This window comes from Drosophila novamexicana, unplaced genomic scaffold (assembly GCF_003285875.2).
Source record: "Drosophila novamexicana strain 15010-1031.04,08,12 unplaced genomic scaffold, DnovRS2.1 tig00000564-arrow-pilon, whole genome shotgun sequence".
NCBI lineage: Eukaryota > Metazoa > Arthropoda > Insecta > Diptera > Drosophilidae > Drosophila > Drosophila novamexicana.
Window position 1 is genome coordinate 1,886,551 of NW_020824810.1, and position 25,570 is coordinate 1,912,120.

Consider the following 25,570-nt stretch of genomic DNA (forward strand, 5'->3'; position numbering starts at 1 on the left):
TATTCCCAATACTATGCAACAATCTAAATATCAGATTGGGTGTCTCTAGCTCGTATAATCCTCGAGTTATGCTTGAAAACCCCAAGTCTCATAATCGATACTTATCGATATTATAAAAATAGAAGAAAAGTATCGATCAAAATATTGCAAATATAAATATATGTTGCTTCTCGCTGATGAAAATGATATAGTGCATAACATATTATATAGTTTTGTTTCTAATCTGAGAGAAGGAGACGATAGCAAAGAGAATTTGTCCATTCGAGTAGATTAACAGAGCTGCAGAAAAGTGATTTGCAAGGGAAAAAGGATTTACAATAGACAATATGCTCAGTTAGTTCATTTGTTTTCATTTAGCCGAGCAATCATAATAGCTACTATATATTTCTTTCTTTATTTTGTTACAAAATACACAGCTAAGGGCAACCTAATGTCAAACGCTTAAGTCATCAGTTTCTGAAGCCACTTACTTAGTTTTGTAATCACGAACTACGATATTTTTTTTTGTAACCAAATCCGTTAATATTTAATTTCCAAGCAAAATCCAAAAGCAAAAGTGGAAAGTTTCTCAACTTTGGGGCCAAAGCTTTTTAGCCAGGTGCACTATAAAGGTATATGTATATATATATGTATGTATATAACTGATATGTATATATCTATGTATATTTTGTTTGTATATTTGGACAGCAGTTAGTTCAATTCACCGTTGCTGAGGGATTTGCAAAGCTTGCCACAGGTTGCAGACAGGCTACAACTACAACCAGATCCCGTATTGCCCGCCGAGTCGTGTCCCCAGAGTGTCAGCAACTGGTTGGTGGGGCTTCTGCAGGTGGGTAGGGGAGGGGCGTGACTGTCGACTGGTAAACTTTGTGCTCGGGGTATAATTTTCGTAATGTCTTTAGGTTTAAATAAATACCACAAGCATAGTTTTATATTATTTAACACTTTGTGTGCTGCTTGGCTTGGGCAAAACTTTTGCCTGTTGGCCTGTTCCAGTTTTTTGGCCAGCTCAACTACTGCTGCCTGTTTTTTTTTTTTTTGTTTTTGTCATTTTATAACATTGCCAAATGAAGGAAGTTTTCTCGGTGTCTGTGTGTGTGTGTGTGTGTGTGCGTGCAAACTTGGCGAAAATACATTAAAAACTTTGCTGACGCATTTTCTGCGTCTCTAAACAAGGCACAGACTTTAGACTTTGGACTTTGGGAAGCTCTCGGCCAAATTGAGAGCTGCTACACAGTTGCAGTTGTTGTCTGTATGTGTGTGTGTGTGTGTGTGGCAACTCTCTCGCTGGCTTTGTCCCAGCCGGAAATGGTGTGAAAATTTCATTAAAATTGTAAAAGCCAAGAAAATTGTGCACACTGTTTGCCGCTTTGTTTTCCTATTTACAAATTGCCTGGCCCAAAATGGAAAAACTAATGAACTTTGTCTACAACCAAATGAAATGGTCATCATCTGATCATTTGAGTGCATTCTCAGTCTGTGTGTGCAGCAGACAATCGCTGGACAAAGTAAATTATGCGCAGCGTGAATAAAAATCTCAACTTTTCACTTTCCACTTTTCATGTTCCACTTTTCTGACTTTTCTCCACTCTTCGAACTGTTTGTAAACAAAGTTGTTAACCGATTTTTGGGACAACGCGTCAGAAACAAGCGAACGGCCATGGCATTAAAAAGGGTTCGCTGGCTAAACTTTTCGCTTTGATATAGATATTGAAATGGCCTTTTTTCATACACTTGCCAGCGGGCATTTTAACTTTTTGGCAAGGCCGACGACTCTAAGAAGTTCATGTGTATATGCTTGATCAACATGTAGGATCCTATAGATCCAAGTCTGTAATAGGTCTGCGTTCTGTTCCTGGTAATCAACTGAAATAAAGCTACCAAGGGAACAATCGGTTGAAAATACAGTTTCATTTTTGCTTTTGAAGAGACTGCGATATCTTGAATTTAACCCCCAAAGAACCAAAGAAAGGATCGAGATCTGACTTTATTGCATGGAGAACTTTTCTATTTTCCAAGATATATACCAAGTTCTGCAAAACGATCTCAAATCGATCTAAAATATTATATGACTCCTTCAGGAACAATTGGGCGACAGTAAAGCTTTGCTATCGAAGCATATCCAAGCCATGTCTAGGAGGATATTGATTCCTCCAACTTTGCAAGGGTATTTAAACTTCGGCAACTTAAAAGGCTTCAATTTGTGCTTGTTGTACGCTAGTATCTTTTTTCATCGTGTTTTTTTGTTGTAGTTGTTGTTACATGACCAAATTGCGGGTGCCTCTCATGTTGTTGATGCTGAACGGAACACGCTTATGAGAATGTTTTGCGTTGGCTTTGCGCCCGCCGTAATAAATCAACGGCGCACGCAGTGAATCCTGTGAAGTCAAGTTGAACAAGCGGATTCGAACAGCTTCCGGCGCCGAAAAAAAAAAAAGAAAACTCGAGTGAGAGAGCAAAAAAACAACAAGCTGACGCACACGGCAAAAAAGGGAGTAAAATTCGAAGCAGCAGCTCGGTATGGTAATGACACACACAGAGGGTAGATACTCTTACACCGACACACCCACACACCCAGGCACACACAGCTGCAGAGAAGCCTAACGAACTAACAGCGCAGGCATAAATTACACGAGAGCAGAGCAGAGCCGACAACTTGGAGTGCATAGTCCGGGCTAGAAATAACAGTGTACGGTGGGTGGAGTAGGGTGCCGGTTGCAGGGTGTTTTTGGGATGAAAGCGAAGCGGCGACAAAGTTATTTGCCGTAACTGTTACACTTTCAATTTGAGTTTATGGGCAGTAGCTGTGGGTGACAGCGCGCGGTTCCACTCTGTCAATTACAATTAATGTTTGTTTTTTCCATTGTGCTCTCTTTTTATCTGTTCTAACTAACAAACTAACTAATTGCTGTACCAAAAGCTGCGCAATTAAAGAGTGTTGTGGGGGTACAAACTGACGATGGGAATTTTCCAACACTAAGACAGGCCAACGTATCTAAATGGCATTTTGCAACACGTCGATAGTCGGATTCCACGCTGCCAGGTGAAATATGGGTGGAAAAAAGGTGAAACCTGGCAAATTGGTGAAAACTGCATAGGCGTAGGACAAGAAAAGATCAGGCAATCATACATATACAAATATATACATATATCCCATTTATATACAATTTTCTCAGTTAGAATCAAGCAGTCGCTGAGTTAGTAGCTAGGCGCTTTTGAATGTTGTAGCACATAAGAACACAATAATCGATCAGAGTTTTTATACAAGCGGAATGTTTTAAAATTTTGGTTAATATATACCACAAGTATCAACAGAAGCGCAAGCTAAAGATAGAGAAAGAGTGTGTGTGAGAGAGAGAGAGAGAAAAAGGAGAGCCTCGCCTTTGAATATAATTGTATTTGCATATCGGATTATCATAGGGAATCATAGCCAAGCAGCTCACAATGGACAGCGAGCGATTCGGTCTGCTCTAGATCATTTTACTATACATAAAACCTGCTTCTATTTGCACCTTCTACAGATGCCACTGGCGGCCAGGTCGAGCCGGATTCATTGAAGCCGGACACCAATTTACAGCTGGACATCGATGAGCTTGTCTCGAACAGCAGCGCCGACGATACGCCACCCTCCATGATCATTGTCGAGACATGCATCAGCTCGATGGAGCCCCAAGTGCCGCTGCAGGCCAACAACAGCAACACAAATGCAAAGCATGCCGAGCGTGATGCAGTCAATCATGTCGAGGCAGCCGATCAGGCCGGCTGCTCCATAACGCTGGGCCTTAAACCGAATGTCCAGTTCCAGATACTTTCGCAAAGCATCGACAACTATACCCAGCCGCTGGCCAGCACCGAGGCAGCCCTGGCCGCGGCCAACATCTCGTCGTGTGCCACCATAATGGCAGCTGGCAGCGATCCGGCCATTCCGATGCTGCGTCGCTGCGCGGACAGCGGCACCCAGTGCAACAATCTCAACCTGGACTGCGAGGCGACCAATTCCAGCGATTCGATGCCATCGATTGGCTCGCTCGTCTGTCGCATTTGCCACAATGCCGATAATCCCGAACAGTGAGTACGATAATAAATCCCCCACACATATAACTATCTATAAACACACATCTATGCCGTTTAAATTATAATACACGGCAGAGCTATTGTTGAGGTATAAACGACTAGGCAATGCCCTGTAAAAGGCACATGATTTCTTAGTTGAACATTCTTTTGTATAAATTTCGAAGATTTTCGAATTCCGAGAATCTTCTTGAGGAAAACTGACAGTATTGTATATAAAGTAACTATCCGCCACGATATTCCTATAAAACCTATAATATCCTACATATACCCTGTTAAGCTTATGCTAAATTCATGCTATGATACAGAAATGCATATACTCCCTGCATCGCTGCGGTTACAGGGTATCAGACTGCATGACAATAAACATTGTGCGTGCGACCGCAAAATGCAAAAATTAATTGCATGACATTTTAATAAAATTAGCGTAATGGACTTTGCCATAACAATTACATAAGTACATATATATATATATATATATATATATATATATATATATATATGCTGATTTATCTGTAGTTTAACTCGCAAATATTATTATTTATATAAATTATTAAAATGCAGCCGGAGGCGCAACATATGTATTTAGCATATATATGGAAGTGTCAGGCTGTTTGCACCGGATGCTTGTTGAACTGTTTGCCCGTCTGTCCGCACATTTAAGTCCCGCTATTGTTGTTAACACACAACCCCCTATTAACCCCCCCCCCCTTTTTGGTTCTCTTTGCAGACTCGTGTCGCCGTGCTTGTGCAAGGGCTCGCTGACATATGTGCACGTACATTGCCTGGAGCGCTGGATTAGTACCTCGCGCTGCACAATCTGTGAGCTGTGCCAGTTTCATTATAACACGGAACAGACGCTGCGGTAAGTGCAATAAAAGCCGTGCAACGGTTCGCGGGAAGGGCTGGTGGGGAGGGCTTGGGGCAAGCCAAGTGGCAACAGTTCAAAGTGTGTGGCAAACTCGACAGTCGACACTCTTCATCAGCCGAAGTCGGGGCTTAGGCTTTGGCACTTTTTTAATCACTGAAAGCTTTGAGCTAACTAATTGCTCCACATTTGCGCAGCCCTTGTTCAGTTTTAACCCCCTCATACCTGACCCTCTCTTCATTAGCTACACCTGCCTGCAATCGCTGCGTTTGTGGTACTCGCGCGCCATGAGCCGGCGCGCCCTGCAGGAGGATTGCCAAATGTTCTCGCTGCTGACACTGGTCGCATTTGGCATAATTGGCACCTTGCTGGTGGGCATACAGTATTATGCGATGCACACGCAATCCTGGGGACTGAGCAAATTGTGGACCAAGTCCTGGATGTTGTTCTTCTTGTTTATGACGGTGTGTATCGAGTGGCAGCTACCTCTCTGTCCTCTCTTCTCTCTGTCTTATATGAAGAAGCCCCCTTTCAACCCACAGATTACTGTTTACTTTGCCAATATCTATATGCTGATCAAGTCGCAGCTAACGCCCTGGTATCGGTAAGCAGTATTTGCATTTGGTTTCCAATTCCTATACACCAACCCTCCCTCCCAGCTGGTGGCAATCGGCGCGCGATATTAAGCTCATTTTGGAAAATCGACGACCCTTTCCGAATCCAAATCGCGTGCAGCAGCAGCAACAGCAGCAGCTGACCATAGACACTGCCTCGACAACGGCATCCATGTTTACGCATCATGATCAGCTGGATGTCCAGGCGCACTCCTCGCAGCCACAATTCCTGACGCCTTCCTCGAGCGCCTCCTCGCTGCCCAGACCTGTTCCCCCTCCTCCGCCTGCTGCTGCTGTGGATAATAAGCAGGTGCCGCTGACAGAAACGAACAAAACCGAAATGCCGCCAACATTGAATGCCTCGAACAGCACCGAAACGGCCATCGAGCTGGCCATGGTGAGCACCAGTTCAAATCCCAAATCCCCAATGGTCAATTCCAAATGCAGCGATGTCGCCGTGCCGCCAGCTGCTGACGCCAGCCTCGGCGTCGTCGTCGTCGAGTCTGACAAGGAGCAGCAGTCGGAGGCAAGAAACTAAGTAGTCTGTAATGCCCAGTGGACAGTTTGTAATTAAGGGCTCAAGGGCAAGGCTCTCTGGGCTTTATATACATACATATATATATTACATGTATATGCTCTCGGAATGTTTTTGCCTGTCATTTAATGTACTTTCAATGCTTTTAATGAACTCGCCAGGAGAACTTGTCTTAAACGAGCTAAACTTTGTTGCGCCCTTCTTTATTTTCGCTTCACTGCTGCGCGTTTAGATTAAGCTGCGTGTCTGCACTTGGCTTTGGCTTCCTTTACGCAGCGCAACTTCCGTTTCCGGCACGCGCTGGTGCAAATTAAAGCCGACGAGCCTGCAGCAAATGCCTGATGGCCATAGTCAGTCACGTGATTGATGGCTCATAAATTAGTCATTTCGTCTTAGCTCGAGCGCCCAACCCCCCGTTGTCAACCCAACCTCGTTAGCTCGCCGCTTGCCTTTCGCCTGAACCTGACTGTGGGCAACATTTTTCGCTTCGAGTGCAGCTCCAGTAATCAGGCAGTAATTTGGTTCGAGTCCTGCGCATTTAATATACATCTACAGCGCCAGCATAAATCCATCCTCTACACTTCAAATCCAGTCCCACTCGTGGGCGTATTTGCCTTCGTGACCGCCCAAAGCTGTCGCTGCGTGGGCTTTGCTCCTGCTCCTGCTGCTGATGTTGACATATTAGGAGTAGCCTACAGGCCACCCCTTCTCCTCCTTTACCTCCTGCTGCTACTACTATTTTGCAAAGGGTTAACAGCATGGCGACCTTCAATCAATGTTGCTGGCCAGGCTCAGGCAATCACTGCCTCACGTCAAGCCAAATGATTGAGCATTTGCCAGCCTAAATAGCTTCAAATCCCCGCTGCTCCATACATATTTTTTTGTTATCAACTAAACGCAAAATTGAAAGCAAAGTCAAGTAGTTCCTAGAAAGACTTAGCTGTAAAGGAACCAAAAAAAAGAGGAAAAAATCCGGCAGGAAAAAATCCGGCAGCTTTTATAAGCGCAAATCTCCAAGGAATTGTTTTGTTACCAAAGCAGTTCATATTTCCATTTCTTGGATTTGCATTGCAACACTTTGTGCCTTGGCATGCGCTTCTTCCTTTCTGCCCTTACTTGCTTTTCATGGAAAAAATACTTTGTAAAAAATGCTGCTGCATTAAAAAGTTAAGAGGCAAAACTCTGAAGTTTCATGTTCCGAGCTTGGGTACAAAAATTAATAAAAATCAGCTCGAATTTCAGAAATTTGGCAGCAAGAATTTGTTGGTTTTTTTTTTTTTGCTTTTCAAATATTTCATAATTGATTTATAATTAGATATTGCAAATCGTGGCACGCCTATATAATACTCTATTTATAAAACTGTCGTGAGGTTCAACTCGCATATGTGGAAAAAACGTTTGTATGAAACTTAAAGTCAATTTCAAAGATCTTTGAGAGATTTCCCATCCCATCAACACTTTACCGATTTACCCTTGGTTTTGCTTTTTAATCATGGTTTTTCCTCTAAATCAATGTGGCATCTACATCTGGCAACATTATGCTTGTATTCTATTTTAAGCTTAAGCGTATTCCCTGGAATATAATTCATAATATCGATATATATTATTACAACTGGAGATCATGGTATCATTGATCGTTCCGCAATATTATATAGCTGTCTTAGGAACAATCGACATTTATTTAGAAAGATGTTCGATCTGCTATTTTCACGGAAGATCCCTAAACTGTGTGCTAAATGTGCCCATGCTTAGCCCATTGCGACTTTTCCCGATTGCATGCGACCCGTTTTCCATACAATCCCTAACAAATGTCTAGAATATACTCCACCCTCTTGGGTGTATATGGTTATATTTGATACTTACATCCTTATCGCCCAGTCGCTCCACGCGGCAGTGCAGGAAGCCCGTTTGGCCCACGGTGACGGTCAAGTTTCGCGGCACATCAAAGTCGAAATAGGGCAGCAGATTTGAGGGCGAGATTGTTGTTGTTAATGTTGTTGTTGCTGGTGTCGGGGCCAACGCAGCGCTCGAGCCTACAAGAGAGTGAGAGAGAGAGAGAGGGGTGAGTGTGAGAAAGGGGCAGTGAGAGTGTGAAATTGTTGTAGCATAAAAAAAAAACTTGTGCCAAATGGAAATTTATTTTCATTTTCATTGTGCATACGTATTGTTTCGAGTAAAAGGCCTTCCAATGCCAGGCCACAATGTGGTACAGTCTCGCATGTGTGTGTGTGTATGTGTGTGTGTGTGTGTGTGTGTTAGTAAGCTTGTGTATGTGTGTTAGCGAGGGGTGCGCTATGCCAGGCAAGGCACAAAACACTCGCAAAAACTGAAAAGTAATAAAATTCTCATAAAAATTCAGCAGAAAAACACAAAAATCTTCAACAAACAATTATATTCCCCGTTTTGTTTTTGCTCTTGCTTTAGCATATTGTATGCTTCTTTACATATACATATATATATGTGCATATATCTGTGTGTGTATATAGAAACCCAAACTGAAGCTTTGCCCAGCATTTCCTGCATCTCTTTTGTATATATAGATTTGTATATGGATTATTAACGTTTCATTGGAAATGCGAATTTATTTATATCGGCTCATGTTTGTTTCTCTCTAACTGTTTGCTCAGCCCATATTTTGTTGTTGTTATTGGTATACCCTGCATCTGTTTAAATTGGATAAACGGGGTATAATGATTCTGTGCAAATGTATGTAACAGACGGAAGAAGTCATTGGAGATGAGAAAACTATAAAAGCTAGATACTCTTAAATTTGGACGTTGATGGTTATAAATTAAGAAAAGATCCGGCTCGAGGTAGAACATCGCTTACTCGCTCCATTGCCAAGAAATTGATAAAAATCGACATCGATATCTTTTCTTTTGAGCATATCTGGCAGTTTCTAAGAACTGGAGACGCTATTTTTGGTATATGAACTCTCGTTTAGTATTAAAAGATCACGAATATTTAATGCTTTTTAATACCTTTTCCCCCTAGTGTCGAAATTGTAAGAACAATTGGAGATATAGCCTCGAGCTTTGGTATTTATACACATTTGAATGTCATATAAATTCCCTGACAAAAGCATAAGAATCCGACTATAAGAGACCAAGTTAATCAACAACTCATTCACATACAAACGTTTGTCAAAGGAAAGAAGAATCGTACACTGGCTTTAGGGTATCTCCTAGTCGGTCTCTTCCGACTAGATCAATCTTGGTGTGTGAGTCGGTGCGTGTTCAGCTCCCCTTTTGGCGAGCATTTAGTGCTCGAGGCTAGGATTTAATTTGGCATTAACAAACAAACCGCAGCACGGAAGCAATATGAAACGCGATTTAATTGAAAATTAATATGGTTGCCGCTGAATTGACGACGGCGGTAGCGGGCGGGGCAGGCAGCTTTGGTAGGGGGCAGCTTATATATAACAGGAAATCAAAAAGAGCAAATACAGCTTAGCCAAATGGCCAGGCAATAGCTCTCCAAAATAAAAAAAGAAGCAAAACTTCTCAGTTTGGCTTCTTAACTATGTTTTTGCAGCGAAACTTTGGGCACAGCACAAAAGTCAGGCAAAGGAACATGGCCAGATAAGCGCCCAGGCCGGACCAGAAGCGAATCTTGTTTTAGCCAACTGCTAAAATAAGTTCATCAATACGCGATATAGATAAGGACAGACAGACGGCCAGGCAGGCACAGAGAGTCAGACGAGTCAGACAGGCGGACGGATAGACAGTGTCTCAAAGTTTTTGCACATCAAAGCGTTTTGCAGAAATCAGCGTACACGGCGCAGTCAGCCAGCTGGAATTGGAATAATTGAATGAGGCAAGCAGCAGGCAGAAGCTATGAGAAGGACGAGCCAGAGTCAGTAGCAGAACAGAGACAGACAGGAAGGCAACCAGTTTATCGAACTTTGAACTGAATTGCAGGCGGGTTGTCGAGCGGGGCGCCAAACGTGTCGTAAGAGTCGAAATTTATAAAGCGCACAAAAGTATGCTACTGATTTTTTTTTTGCCCCGGCCCCGATCCCGGCCCCAAACCGGCTGCTGTTGCACATTTCCTTTTCCGCACGCGCCGCAAAAGCACGCAACGAAAATCGACAGCGAAAACTTTTTGGCCAACACGCGCGAAAAGGCAGCTGCAAAACATACGCAAAACTTTTACCACATGCGTAAAGCACGCAAAGCGTTGGGTATGGGTGGGGGGGCATGGCTATGACGAGTTTCGGGGCATGACAAATTTTACGATTTACTGCGAAATTCGAACACAAAGTTAAATTTAATGTGCGCCCGCAACATTGCTGTACGTGCCCCACCAAACGCTCAGCCAATATGCAAAGTATCCAAAGTGTAGATAATTCTAAAAACAACGCGAAAAGAAAAACGAGACAAAAAAAATAAGAGGGAGAGGCGAAAAGAAAAGCAATTTCCACGCTGCAAGAGATATGCAGCAAAACTGAGAGCTGAAAACTGAACTGAACACCAAATTTGCATATTTAATTTGCTGTTTGATATCTCGAGGTTACACTAAGTATATCTATAAGATACATGAGATAAAAGCTGTAGCGCAGATAAAATCGCTTAAAGGCACAACACGAAGAAGATAACTTGAGCCTGAATTTGAAATAGTTGCTGTAAATGAAAATAGTTTTGACAGCGAGGCAAAGAAAGGCAACTAGACAACTAAACAACAGCACACAGATACCCTGTAAGCAGCGCTGCAGTGGTCGAGCTGGCTTGTTAGTTTTATGCAATATTTAGACTTTTTATACCCTGAATCCATTAAAAATGGATATAAGGGTATATTGTATTTGTGCAAAATCCAAATGTATGTAACAGGCAGAAGGAAGCATCTCCGACCCCATAAAGTATATATATTCTTGATCAGCATCAATAGCCGAGTCGATCTAGCCATGTCCGTCTATCCGTCCGTCCGTCCGTCCGTATGTATGAACGTAAGGATCTCAGAACCTATACGAGCTAGAGAAATTTTGAAATTTTAGATGTAGATGCTCCTAGTTCCCGCGCAGATCGAGTTTGTTTCCGATAATCAATAACTTACTCCGTTTCCAAGCAATCGATAAAAATCTATATCGATGTCCTGTTTTTTGGACAATTTTGGTAAATAATAAGAGCTAGTCACCAAACTTGACATATAGCTTCTAAAATAGAATTTATATGCATTTGACGTTGGAAGAAGAGGGTTCAGGGACATCCAATTCAGATGAATATATATACTATAAGATATATAAAATGCACTCTCGTTTTTTTTGATAATGTATTATCAAAATACATTCGATTCTCACACCCAACTTGCATATAACCTTCTTTTAGCCATTCATTTTGGGGTATTTAAACCGACGCACCTAGCTGTGCTCTGGCCAAAACGCAGCACATGAAGCGTATGCCCAAAGTGGGCCCCCGCCTGGCCCCCAGCCCGAGCCTGGCCGGGCAACGAAAACCGAACGAAATTAGCTTTTGGAAATTTTGCACGTATGCGTGCGTGGCGTGGAAATGCGTGGGAAATCCATGAAACAGCCAGGATACGTGTCCTGTTCGGCTGAAGCTGAACTTAATTTATTGTTTATCAGCGGGCACGAAATTTATGACCAGAGCGGCAAGCAGCTCTCTGTGTGTGTGTGTGTGTGTGTGTGTATGTGTGTGTGAGTGTGCGTGTGTGTGTGTGTGCTTTGCTGGGTGCTAATTTTAAGTTTATGCATAGAAAATTTGCTGCGTGCTCATGTTGAGCAAATTAACGATGCGGCTGGCGGAAAACCCGAAGCACAACTTGTCGTTGTTGTTGTTGTTTTGCCATCGATCAGCACACACAAACAAATAGGAATGTTTGGCAATACACGACTAACGGATACCCTGCACACAGAACATACTTATATTCTTTTCTATGTATGGGCAATGATTTCCTGATAAACTTCGGTGCTTATAGTCCGATCTTTATGAAATTTTAAGTGCCTAAGTATGGCATACAGAGGTATATACCCTAGCGCGACGTTTTACACTCAAAACAAGGTTTAATTCAATTTTGACTAAAGGTGAAGTCTTCTTATTCTGAATACCCTATACTAGGATGTACATATCAAGTTTTGTATAACTTGCCCTTAGACATGTCTCCAAATCGATTTTAATAGATATAAGGAAAAGGGTATAAGATATCAGAAGAAATCCTGCTGTAAATGCTAGAAGAATATTTATCGTTATTTACTTGAGAAGAATATCTATCTTAGAGAATTTAGTTTGTCTAATTTTTGTCGAATCTGGCTAGACCTGGATCAGCTCGTCCTACTGCCTGTTGCATTCGCTAGCACGCAGCTATTCGACCCTTTTTAGACATTTGCCAACAACAGCTGCTGTTGTCAGATTTTGGCTTTAAGCGCGTTTAATCAAAAACGTTGCCTACCAAAATTGACATGATGCATGGCCAATAGGGCTGATGCGGGCAGCAGCTTTTCGCCAAATTAGCGAAATGTGGTGGAAAATGTTACCGAGTTTACATAACGCACATTGGCTAAATTTATGGAATGTGATTTGCTGTGCGCACACATATTATAATAGATCGCATGGAAAACCACATCAAATTGAAAGCCGTCCTCCTCCTCCTCATACTCCTTCTGCCCCTTGCGGGGGAATCCGCTTTGTATACTCTTTATAGGCGCTTTAATTGAGCGTTAAATGGATTGCGCTGCTTTTGCTTTATGCAAATCGAAGGCAAACATTTCTGTTGGCCAAACAAACCGGATGATTAGTGAGACGCGTTTGTGTGACACGCGTAAACTAGCAGCAAATATCACGTATGGCAAAGCAAACACATCGACCAGGGGCGTAGTTCAAATGTGAGGGGGGGAGCCCGATGCCTTGAAAGCTCGTGTGCTGCTATCAATCAGCAGCAAACTAAACACGCTTAAAAATCAATCACGCTTGCCAAAGGTTAGCCCCCCTCTTGCAGGCAATATACCCTGTACCAGAAACTCAACAGAGTTTTGCGAACTTGACTGGCTGCTGAAGCATATTTGTACATAGTATATGCATTATGCAGGGTATTGGCTAGCACATCAGCTTATTGTTAGCATAGTCGCCTGTGTTTGTTTGCTCTCAAGCTAAAGTCAGCTCCCGGCCAAGACGCCTTCAATATATATATATATATATATATATTTATATATATATATTTGTATGTATATATCCATGATCCCAGCACTTAAGGTTAAGTTGCGCCTGACAACACATTGACGCATTGAGTGGCAACGCCGTTGCTGTTCAAGCTGCACTCGACGCAGCGCCTGTTGACTTGCCACAAATTGTCTAGACTGCAGCAGACGCAGATAAATAGAGTGAGCAAGGGGTAGAGAGGGGACTGCTGCCACTGCCACTCAGCCGCAGCCGCATTGAGCGCTCTTTTAAATATGTTCAACTATCGATTATGTTGCTAAAGTGTTTCCGCTTAGCAATTCAGAGGTGGCGTATACAAGGGGGGTAAGCAGCTTGCAAGGGGGGCGGGCGGTTGGCGCATACATATCAGCTAACGTGTGAAGAAAGATAGCTGGCAACGAGATTTGCCAGGCAATAAATATTTGTAAACCCCTAAGAAGTAACTCAAGGCTCAGCTTTGATTTAATTTGAAGCTATCGTTTTAGCTGATGGTATTTATTTAACTAGCTGTTAAATGCAAATATATAAATCAAAATAAAATAGTGAATCACGTTAAAATTAGAGCTAAGCTCGGCTTTGTTTAAAGTTTGAGCTTACTTTTAACCTAATGTTACATATTTAACTGGCAGTTAAATTCAAACAAATATGTTTTAAGCTTAAAGAAGCAAATGATGAGTTAACTAAAATTAGGTTTTGCCTTGAGATAAGTTTGAGTTACATTTAACCCAATGTTATATATTTAACAAGCAGCTAATTCTAGCCAAATATATGTTAGGCTAAAATAAGTTGATCTAAGCTCAGCTTTGATTTAAGTTGATGGTAAACTCAACTGAATGTTATCCATTTAAATTTCTGTTAAATTCAAGCAAATATGTGTATGACTAGCTTTGAGTTAATGCCTTATATTTGACTAGCACTTTTATACAAACTAATGGCTGCTGTTGTTCTAACAGCTGGCAGTTAACATTTATGGCTTTTTGTTATATTTTTAGACTTCAATGTCAGCAATTAGACCGAAATACGTAATCAAGCAGCTCAACTTATAGGGCTTTAGTTCTATAAATGGCCATAGTTGATGTTAATTAAATATACATAGCATAAGCAACGGCAAATTAGGTACAAGGCGTAAGGTGTATGTACTGATGCAAGATAATTACATGGTTGCCATGAAGAAGTATGTAGTCCAGCACGCATGTTAGCATGCTAACAAAAGCGATGAATATGTCAGCACTTCGGTTTACTTAACGTTTACGCAAGCACTTAGTCGGATGCCAAACAAAGTTTTTTTTCGGGTTCGAATTATAGCTGAGCTGCATTTAGTTTACAGTAAATATGCATTAGGCTAAATAAGAGTGTGTGCGAGAGAGAGAGGGAGAGTGTGTGCGAGAGAGAGAGAGACGGCAGCTTAAGTTGTGGCTGCCCTTAATTCATTCGTTAAGTTCAAGTGCGTAGAGGGAGAGACTTACGTATCAGTGGCTGTGTGTATCTGTGTGTGTGTGTGTCTTTTTGTCGCATGTAAAACTTTTTCGATGCGTCGCCATTTTTATAGCATACCCCGAGGCGCAATGTCTGGCTCAGACTCTGTGTCAGCGCTTGGAGAGACTTTGGGCAATAGTTGCCATTGAGCTAATGTTATTAGTGTCGCGCTTGGAATTTATTATGTCATTTTTGTTTTTTTCTATTTTAAGCAACCGCACAGCCTCGTATGAATGCTTAAATACTTAAATGCGGCTCATAAAAGAACAAAAAATGAGGGACTACGCATGAGTCACGCACATGTATCTTTTAGTCGGGGTAATCGAATGTATGTATGAGAAAACTGTGACTGTTGACACTTGAGCGACCAGCTAAGTTGCTTAGCCCCGGTTTCGGCTCCGTTTGCCAGCTGCCATGTCGCGACGTTGCCGCATTCCAATGAGCATAAAAAGCAAAGTTGAAGCGGCGACAAGCGCGCGATTCTCATTTAAATCTCTGGCTCAGTCTACATGCCTGCCTGGCCTGGCCTGGCCTGCCAGTCGCATAATATATGGGCCACATACTCGCTCGCATTTGCGGCTGCTGCCACATTTGCATGCGCATCACATGTCACAGCGATGACGACGCGAACAAGCCACGGCCCCCCGCCAAAAAAATATGCGAGCGGAAACGAAATCAGATAAACGCTTGCTGAATGGCGCCCATGGCGACAACTGACGGATATGCCTCGTAAATTCTTGTCGAGATTCGCAAGATCGTTTAAAATGTGTTTTCAGCAAATCCGAAATTCTCAATCAATCGGAAATCAACGACAAACGCTTTAAGTGGCGAGCATTCCTTTCGCCCCTTCTAATTTTTTTTTTGTTTGTGGCATAAAAATAAAATATTTCAATATTTACGCAGATTAAGTATGACAACAAACGCACCTTGCCCCAAAACCATGTTGGCCCACCTGTTCAATATTAAATACCCAAAGGTGTTATTTAACGTGCGTCTACAATAAATTTTTGTTGCCACGCGACGAGTGTGTTGACAAAGCCATACACACACAGACACGCACACACTTACACACATGCACACACTCCATTTCCACAGCATTATATTGAGTAAAATGCTGGCGTTTGCAGCTTTACGAGAACATTTCAGCCAGGCATTTTTGCTGAGCGCAGCATTTGCACAACTAACCCCAAAACGCAGCGAACATGTGTGTGTGTGTGTGTGTGTGTGTGTGTGTGTGTGTGTGTATGTGCGTGTGTGCTTGTACCCTAAATGATTTTGCTACAGTTAAATACAGACATGCATCGTTTGTCGAAATCCTCTTTTACGCAGTTTACATTTGTTGTTTGCTCAAAGAGTTCGTTTCTTCGACCAAGATTTAACTGGAACTTAAAACTGGCCTTAAACTTTTTAAAGTGTGCGCTTACAGCTATTTATTTTGCAGTTCTTTTTATACCCTGAACCCAATAAAAATGGGTATAAGGGTGCAAAATCCAAATGTATGTAACAGGCAGAAGGAAGCATCTCCGACCCCATAAAGTATATATATTCTTGATCAGCATCAATAGCCGAGTCGATCTAGCCATGTCCGTCTGTCCGTCCGTCCGTCCGTATGTATGAACGCAAGGATCTCAGAACCTATACGAGCTAGAGACTTGAAATTTTAGATGTAGATGCTCCTAGTTCCCGCGCAGATCGAATTTGTTTCCCATAATCAATAACTTACTCCGTTTCCAAGCAATCGATAAAAATCGATATCGATATCCTGTTTTTTGGGTCACCAAACTTGACATATAGCTTCTAAAATAGAATATATATATGCATTTGATGTTGGAAGAAGGGGGTTCAGGGTATCCCCTAGTCGGGAGCTCCCGACTAGAACCTCTTACTTTTTTTTTGGTTAACTGCACGCAGAGAGCACTTAAATATAATTGCATTTAATTTCAGTTTCGAAGCGCTGCAAATTGCTCCCAAATATTGCGTATACGTAATGTGCACGCTGCGTATAAGCAATATACGTATATATATATATATATATATATATATTGTATATATATGCATGCCTGCACTCAATTATAGACAAATTGTTGCCAATTGCCTGCTCGTATGTTTAGCAATTTTTCATTCCACCCGCCCCCGCGACCCTTCACAAACCCCTGCCTCCCCTCGCACGACGAAGTCAACAGCCTGAGCTGGCAATTTTCTATTTGAATTGACTCGATTTAGTCGATACTTTTGTGTCCCGAAAACTTCTTCTTCTGGCAACTGCTCGACGCACTTAGGCGCGACAATTAATTTACGGCGCAGACGTTTGCCAAGCCATAAATTATGCCCGGACTAAGAAACCCGGACAGACGTGCGTGCGAGCGGTTCGACACGGCGTATGCATAACGTGCAGAGCAAAGCGAGATTCGCTTGATAAATGTGCTTTAAATCAGCACAGAGAAAATATGTGTATGCGGTTTGCACGTGCTGCATATTCTTTTGACAGTTCTCACAATTTGCTAATCATAAATCTGTGCTAATTTATTAGCTAACAAGGCACCGGACAATTAAATTAGAGCTTGGAGAAACAAACTGGGATACAATGCAAGAAACTAATTGGACTTTATGAGTGTGAGAGGGAGAGTGAAATTAACTTTGGTAGCAACAACTGGGTTATGATGACTGAAATTAATCTAACTTTAATTGTGAAAAATGCGTTGAAATGAATCTCGAATGTTGAAATGAAAAATAAAAGTGGAATTTCTAGTTATTGTTCTCGAGTTGATTTCTGCTCATGAAAGTGGGATTTCAAGTTGTTGTCCTCAAGATGATTTCACCTCGATCTTCTTTTAAGCAACTAAACAACGAGGATGCGGGCTTGAATCCCAGGCTAGTGTAGGTGTATGTCGTTTTGTCTCAGTCGTAGGGCTTGGGGGGGCTTACGAATATTTAGCTTCAATATGGTGAAAAGCTTTTGTCAAAATATGTATGAAAAACATCCACAACAGCAGCCATACAAGTGTGTAATGGAAACGTGACAACAAAAACAAAAGTCACTGGTTCTAATTAGCCAAAAACATTGGATTCTTGTATTTGCTGCAGTCGTATGCCGTATATATATATATATATTTATTCTATATTTGCAATACTATTCATTTCATGCGGGTAATTTCTTCTCGTCTAGTTAAAAACATGGATTTATCATTCCTTCACTCATGTTTAGGTTACCTTTTTAGCTTGAAATATTAACTAATGTTAAATCATGCTATATTCTGTACGTTTTTTTCCCACCCTGCTCCTACTTCCTACTCTGGCTCTGCTAGAACTCTTGAAGCTGTCCCCAAGTGCATGTATTTGTGATTATTGATGCTTTTGCGTTTGACAGCGACATCATGTTAAAACGCCAATTCAGTTGTACTGATGATTAATTTTGCGCTACACGCAAAAAATAGAATGTGACAAAACTAAACTAAATCAAGTATGTCGCCTGTATGGCATATATGTATATTTAATTCGAATATTTTAAAGAGATTCCATATTGGATAGTCTATTTAAAACAGTCGTCGGCATTTCGCGCAGTGTACGGCGCACACAACTTGAGTTGGACAACCTAATTTGGTTGAAATGTTGTGCCATCAATGTGTATTAGCCACAGCAGCCGACCAACTACTGCACCACATTGTTGTTGTTGTGGCATGTAACACTGCGGCTAATTGTGCGCTAATTGCATTTCAGCTGCTGTGTCCAGCATTTGGCTGCAATTGAGCCGAGCTCGACAGTTGCACCGCTGCGAAATGCATAATTCTCAAGGCAAGCCCAGAGCACTTGCAGATGTGTGAAGGCCTTCGAGCTGGACTAGTTATATGGCCATTGGCTACAGCAAGTTCAAAGGATGTGCGGGCTATTCAAGGCACGGCAATAGCACAAAAAGAAAAAAGAAAAAACAGGAATATAAAAAAAAATGACATGCACAAAAGACAAGTTGTCAAAAGTCGATATATAGTCGATGGCTGGGGCGTTCTTCAACTACATTTGTCGTATTTTATTTCAGCTTTTGACTGAAAAATGTACAAAACTGTTGGGGCGGGCCCGGCTCTGGTGTAGGGGCGGGGAGGGGGTGTGGTGTTGCCCTATTGTATTGTTTCCGGCATCTCTATTGTTCCGCTGGCAACACTCTAAGCGGGGCGGCTCAAATTGCCAAACAGACATTGAACTTTGGCCGCGCACACAAACAGACACAGAGAGCGAAAACAAAGCGAGTCGTTGGGTCACAGTTACAGTTACATGAGCGCGCCACTTACACACACACACACACACACAGCCCAATACACACACATGACAAGCCAAAAAGTTAAAGCATGCGACAAAGCGCGCTACATGGGAACAAAACAAAAAACTGCTGCAGACTTTCGGGCGTCGCTTTTATGGCCACGATTGCCAGCTTCAGTTGGCCTTTTTTCGTGCCCTTTTAAAGGGTATTCGAACTTTGTCATCGAATGTGAAAAAGACAACTTCCAGCCCAGAAGATATATATATATATATTCTTCATTAACAGCCGAGTTTTGTATGTCCAATTGCTTCGGTCTGTCCTCTCAGTCTGAAGGCGATTGGCAGGAAATAGCTTGTCTGCATCAGCCGAAGCGCATCAGTATATCATAGGATAACAACTTATAAAACTGGACCTTTTTTAGTTTCGTCCTTGATCCTTGATCTTTCACATTCATGCCCCAATCTCTATCATATAACTTTACACTGTCTTGTCTTCTTTCTGCTTTTAGTTATTTTCTCCCAGCCCAGCAAGAACTCCGCTTTGCTCCTCAAACCGCCTGCCACACCCTTTATCTCGAAGGGTATTTCCACTTCGGCTAGCCCTTTTTTTTGCTGTTGTTGTTGCTATTGTTTTCATGATTATGTGCCCCACAATTCCGACAGTTTTTGCACACTGCTCTGATTTAATTTAACAAAATGCCGCCAGCTACTTGGCCTCATTCTGTGCGGTCTGAATGCCTCCGGTCAATTCCTTGTACGATTGTCCACAGCCACTATCTGTCGCTCTGTCATAATTCAGCGCATTTTATTAGCTCTGGCTGTTCGATAAGCGCCAGCAAATGGCATAGTCTCCATGTCATAGATGCTGCCTGTTGTCATGCGAGAGCAGAGGCAAGGCCCATCAAATTAGGTTAGGGCGTGGGCGGCGGCGGCGGCAACAATGCGTATGAGTGATTTTTATGGCATTTTTATTTGTGCCGAGATTTAAGCACATTGTATACAGGCTACTGGCTGCATTTTTATTGAGCCAAAGCCAAGTCTAGACGAGTTGACTAGGCCCAAACCGCTCGTTAGACGCGGCAGCCAAACTTGTTAAGCACATTAACGCATCAAAGTTGGCAAAGAAAAGCGCAAACGAGCGCTAAAAGAAAAATATGCGGCAAATCAAATGCGCCAAAATAAACAACTTGCAGCATTTAATATGCAACCGAGACAGGAGAGTAGGGAAAGTGCGAAGCTGTTGAGATTTTTTTTTTTAAAAGTGCAGCCAGAAAATTTGCCAAATGCAAATGCGCAGCAAAAGTTTCGTTTGCTTTAATCAGTGCGTAAAATATTCGAGTGCAACTGGCAGAGTTTGCCTTTGTCTTTTCATGATTTTCATGATTTTCTTTACGCTCTACTATGTGCTACTTGTCTGACAGTTGTTCTCTTTGCCAGAGATGCCAACTCCTTCCACCCTTTAAGACATGGCTGGCGCTGACTTAATGTCAACTTGTAGCTGGCCTTACATGCGTCTTAAAATTGCTTTGCTCGCTGCTGCAACTGCAACTTGCAAGTCGCGTGCCACAGACATATGCACAAGCTCAGGCACACGACAAAGGCAGGGGCTGCGGGGCAACTTCAAGCGCAATAGATTTGCGCGAATTGTGGGCACGTTGCCACCTCAAGTAGTTGCGTTTATCACACTGCGTGTTTTGTGTTATGTTTGTGTGTGTGTGTAGTGGTAACATTGCACAACATATGCGTGACAACTGGCAGAGGGGGAGGCAGTGGGCGTGTTCTGCGCCCGGTCTGACATGCAATTGCAGTCGAGTGACTGCAAATTGACTTTGACTGCGAGTTGGCGTGCAAATAACAACAAAATGTAAACCCAATCATGGGCACAACAACTTTATTTTCATATAAAAGCAACTACTTTTCCTTGCATGCAACACAAAACGTTCTCCCTATCGCTCTCACACACACTCTCACACTCAGATGCGGCTTTGCGGTCATTCGCTGCGCTGCAAAGTATGCTACAATATTTGTATGCCCTATATCACGCTTATATAGGTTATGCGCGTGCGTGTGTGTGTGTGAGTATTTGTGTGTGTATGCGTGCGATAAGCCTGAAGTGGGTGTGACACATATGCGCATATGATTTATAATTTAAGCCAAATTTGCATATTTATTTAATAATTTAATATTAAGGCCTTTAGTTTTGCATTCATTCAATTAATTTTACATTGCAATATTGAAAGAACATATTTATTTGGATTTATGAAGAAAAACTCTTAAAATGAACTCGTTTTGTAAGGAAGACGAGTTGTTGCTTTAAGGCAAGCTGGACTGTCATTGCGGACAACTTTAACCCAGAAAATGTTATCAAATTGTTCATTTCATTTTCTTAGATTTATTACTTCTTATTTTCAGTTGATTAAGGCAGGGCTTAAATTAAACGTCTTGGTATTTGAACTTATGTAATAAGTTCTTAGAAAATGAATTCGAAATTTGCACGATTCGTTTACAGAGCATTTGATGGTCGTGCATGGCCAATGGGCAACACATTCGCTTTATTTGTTTGTCGCTTTCGCCCGGCTCTGAAAGTTTAAGCGCATAACAAACAGCAGTATTAAGGCTGACGGGGCCACGCCCACTGGCGCCTTACATTCGAAATTATGATGAATGGCAAAGGCATTTATTGAAATTCTTGCAGCGCCGCCTGCGACATGATTATTTGTTGTTGCTGTTCCTGTTGCTGTTGTTGTTGTTTATTTTTTGCTGCATGACTGCCGTAAAATGAAATAAATTGCAGGGAAAATGAGATTAACGTATTTCGGCTGCGTTTTCTTTCATTTTCGTTTTTCGGTTTTTTTTTCGCTCTCGTTCTCTCGCTTTTTTATGATTATGAATTTGATTGCTTGTCGAGGCAACATTTTAATGCTGATATCCATGCTGGTCATAATTTTCATTTTTAATGATAGCGTCGCGCGCGCTCACAAATTGATTTCTCTGTGTGTGCTGCCGATGCTGCTGCGTCATGTTGTGGCTTTAATAACACAGCATGAGCTGGCACTTTAAATGGGCTGTACTTAAAAAATAAGCGAAGCTCTTGAATTAATGGCGGCCCAGTGTAAAGGCCCGGCTTCAAAGTCAACAAGGCGCGCAACAGTTCACCATGGGTGAGCTCAGCTCTCGACGACCCCATCAAAAACCAAGTCCTGGCATCAATTTGCATAGATTGGCATTGTTGTACACACACTCATACAATGAACTCGCCAAACATCTCTATGGTAGTTGGCAGATAAATATGTTTGGCTCAGGCCGTAAAAAAAACGATGTGAGTATATGTCCAGCTTGTGCTGGGGCTTATTCATAGTCCGGTCACAAAATTCAACACCTACGCAACTACTAGACTCCGGATTGTGCCAATTTGGCGCCCCATAGTTGACCTTTTTCCCATTGCTGCGGCTGCTGCTGCCTGTGACCTGTGCCTGACAATGCATGCAAATGACGGCATTTGTTGTAGGCCAAAACGACGTAGGTTTTTCATTTGTCCAGACACGCCACCTCCCATCCTCCCGCCAACAAAATGGCTACATTTTTATGTCAATGCGATGGGTTGCTTGATTATGTTAGGTAACATGTAAAGTTTGGGTGGAAGGCAACTCGGATACAACTTAATATTTGCATGCGCAGTGAAAACTCTGTTGGCAGTCGCTCTTATTAGATATACACAACACTTGACCGGATACATTCGCTTTGAATCAAGCCAAGTCCGTTCCTCTTCTATTGGTGTATTCAACTCTGGAGCATATATAACTGACGCTCACTGTCCACCCAAGAGAATGTTCACTGTATGTTATCTTTGCCAGGATCAACAGACTCTGCGTCTCCACCTACATATCTCCCCGCTGAACGGGTTTCAAAAGCCATCTTCATTTGCTTTTCCCATGGCCGCAAATTGAATTCTTATGTGAAAAGTCTTTTTTCTGGCCTAAATCATAAGCAAATCTCAAAGCTCCTCTCTATCTGCCTAGGGTATTTGGTCGTCGGCAGCCTGAAGTCTTGTTTTACTACATGATTTTTTCCCATTTCTTGCTTTTTTCTGCAGTTGTTCTTCTCTTTGGCTGTCTCTATTTTATTTTTGGGCTACTTTGCCGCTCGCACTAATGTCTTCACTTTGGCCTGGTCGAGCAGTTGGGCTCTTCCTCTTCCTATATTTTATTTATTTTTTTTTTTTGTTGTTTTTAGCATCTCGTCGCCGCACTCATAAAACTGCCTGAAAGTATGCCATTCGAGAATGCTTTGTAATTTGATGCCCCAGCTCTGCGCTCACCTCACGCCAGCTGGCGGCTTTAAGTTCTTGGCTTGGATGCCGTGTCTCCAATAGAAATATGCAAATTTCTGGTACGTTACGCAAAAACAAAGACCGAAATGTCGAGCGACTTGAGCCAGGACAACGTTTAGCTTTAATGCGTCATAATCAACACGAATCATAATTTGCACGGACTGGTGCGGGGCGGACTATTGCGCGCTCTGCATAATTTTCCACATCATTACCGCCGCATCCGCACTAATATGCCTCTGAAAATTAGCTGCCATTGCGGCCCGAAAACAAGTAAAAGTGCCAAAGCAAGTGGCAGCTGAGCCAGGTTTCTGGCGACAGTCTACAACGGGTTGTTGCGCAACCGAAAAGGCGAAACAAGTGCAACCCATTTTTGGCCTTGCCCTTGCTTTAGACACCAATTAAACTGCCCCACTGTGTGTGTGTGTGTGTGCAGTATGAGGCAACTAAGCGGCACATGCCTCGTTTAACTCTACGCGTTGGCCAGGGCGTGCGGCGTTTGGAGTCGCGTTTGATGCTTGACAATACCTGACTATGTACTTACTCTCAGTTGTTTGTTTACCCATTTGGGGCCGCAAACTTTCAAGTAGCTGTCAAACACGCGCTGCGTGACTTTCAGACACGTATCTTCTTTTTCTCTTCAGACCCCCCAAACAACCACCCGTAACCGCCGACTGACTGGCGCACATGTCTGAGACTCAGACGAGGGAGCAGAACGCAGAACGTCTTACTTCGAACCGCACTTGGATTTGCTTGTTGACTGTGCAACTTTTTCAAGCACCCAAAAGTGTTTACTGGCCAACACACACACACGCACATATGTTGTGTGTGTGGCACTTATAAGACAACTAAAATACATTTACAACTCCTTCATCAGGCATCCATGCCAGCCAGCCAGTCAGCCAGAAACTTCATTAATATATATTTATCATAAAGTTGATTATTTAATGTTACATCAGAAATTTAATATAAATTAAATTCAATTCAATATAATTTACACAGAATTTGCATCTTTCTTGGGCCTTTATGCAACACGAACAGAATTTAGTTTCTTGTGCCCAGAAGTTGCTTTTACGTAATAATATTAATGAGAAAGGCAAGTGTCTTTAAATGGTATTAAATCTTTGAAATCTCTTGGCTTTTAATTAAAAACAAATGACTAAATGCCTTATTACATAGTCAAAAGCAACTGCTGATTGAGAAATAGGTGCATAAAGTTGGCTGCATTGTTATAAATTAGTTGATTTCAGTCAAAGAGCATACATTATTTGTCAGGAGAATCTAGGGTATATCAGTTGATTACCCGTGACTTTCCTAGAGAACATAGGCATGCAGGACAGTTGCCTTTATAAGAAGCTCTGCATTTCTCCTCCAGGATACAGCTCTTTGCACTCAATATTAAAGCATGGCACCAGCTTTTTAAATTCTAACAAAAAAAAACCCATTGCGGAATGAGAAAAAAGTGCGTGATATACATTAGTTTTTGTTGCACTTTAATAAATCATTTAGCCTTGTTTATTCGCGTTTTAATAATTTATCTGAATCAACATTATCATAATGTGCATTTATTTATGATGACAATTAATGCGTTTAATTAAATGCAGCAACAATTAGTTAAACATTTAATTATGAATGATATTTGTGTGGCAAACAACTGCATTCAGACATTAATACACTTAATGTTATTATTTGCATAGAAATGGGGCGAAATTTAACTAATTGTCAGCTAATCAATTTGAATGTTGCATGCGGCATGCGGCATGCGGCATGTGGCATGAATTATGCAAAAATAAAATGAGCTGCAATTATTTGCATTGCATATTTCATAATTAACAGCTGAGCTGCCCTTTAAATATATCAGTATATATATATATATATATTGATATCGAATTAGATATATATTTATTTATACCCAAAGGTATTATCTGGCAAATGAGCATTCAGGGGAATTTAGGGGAAGACAAAGCGCCATCCAAAAATGTCTTGACAAAGCGCTTTTCATTTGCTAAATTGACTTTTGCCAGCTTTAACCTTGCCGCTAATTACATGACCCCAACGTCCCGCTTGGCGGACCTGCACAATGGCGCCGCGGGTCAGATAATGTAATTAGTTGCTTTGAGGGCTTAAAGTGTGCGCCAAATGGCCCAAAGGCCGCTCTGACAATGTATTTAATTAAATAGATGTTCAACTATATTTATCTGGCTTTATAGCTAGCTATGTGTACACTCTGAGACATATCCAAGCATTTTGTGCTCAAGCTTTGTTTTTTATTTCTGA

At 41.9% G+C, this 25,570-nt stretch overlaps 2 protein-coding genes across 2 annotated transcripts in view; one reads left to right on the forward strand and one right to left on the reverse strand.

The window, feature by feature from the left end:
- LOC115762297 (zwei Ig domain protein zig-8) overlaps nucleotides 1-25,570 on the reverse strand; it is a 72,682-nt gene that overhangs the window by 18,109 nt on the left and 29,003 nt on the right. Inside the window, exon 2 of the mRNA XM_030704462.1 lies at nucleotides 7,952-8,121. Within this exon, the coding sequence (XP_030560322.1) occupies nucleotides 7,952-8,121 (170 nt within the window). The remainder of the gene's footprint in view (nucleotides 1-7,951; nucleotides 8,122-25,570) is intronic.
- LOC115762296 (E3 ubiquitin-protein ligase MARCH4) lies at nucleotides 3,200-6,268 on the forward strand. The gene is made up of 6 exons (XM_030704461.1): nucleotides 3,200-3,463; nucleotides 3,522-4,068; nucleotides 4,802-4,936; nucleotides 5,184-5,403; nucleotides 5,482-5,543; nucleotides 5,599-6,268. Exons 1-6 carry the CDS (start codon nucleotides 3,445-3,447, stop codon nucleotides 6,089-6,091), a joined length of 1,476 nt encoding a protein of 491 aa, XP_030560321.1. The 5' UTR covers nucleotides 3,200-3,444; the 3' UTR covers nucleotides 6,092-6,268.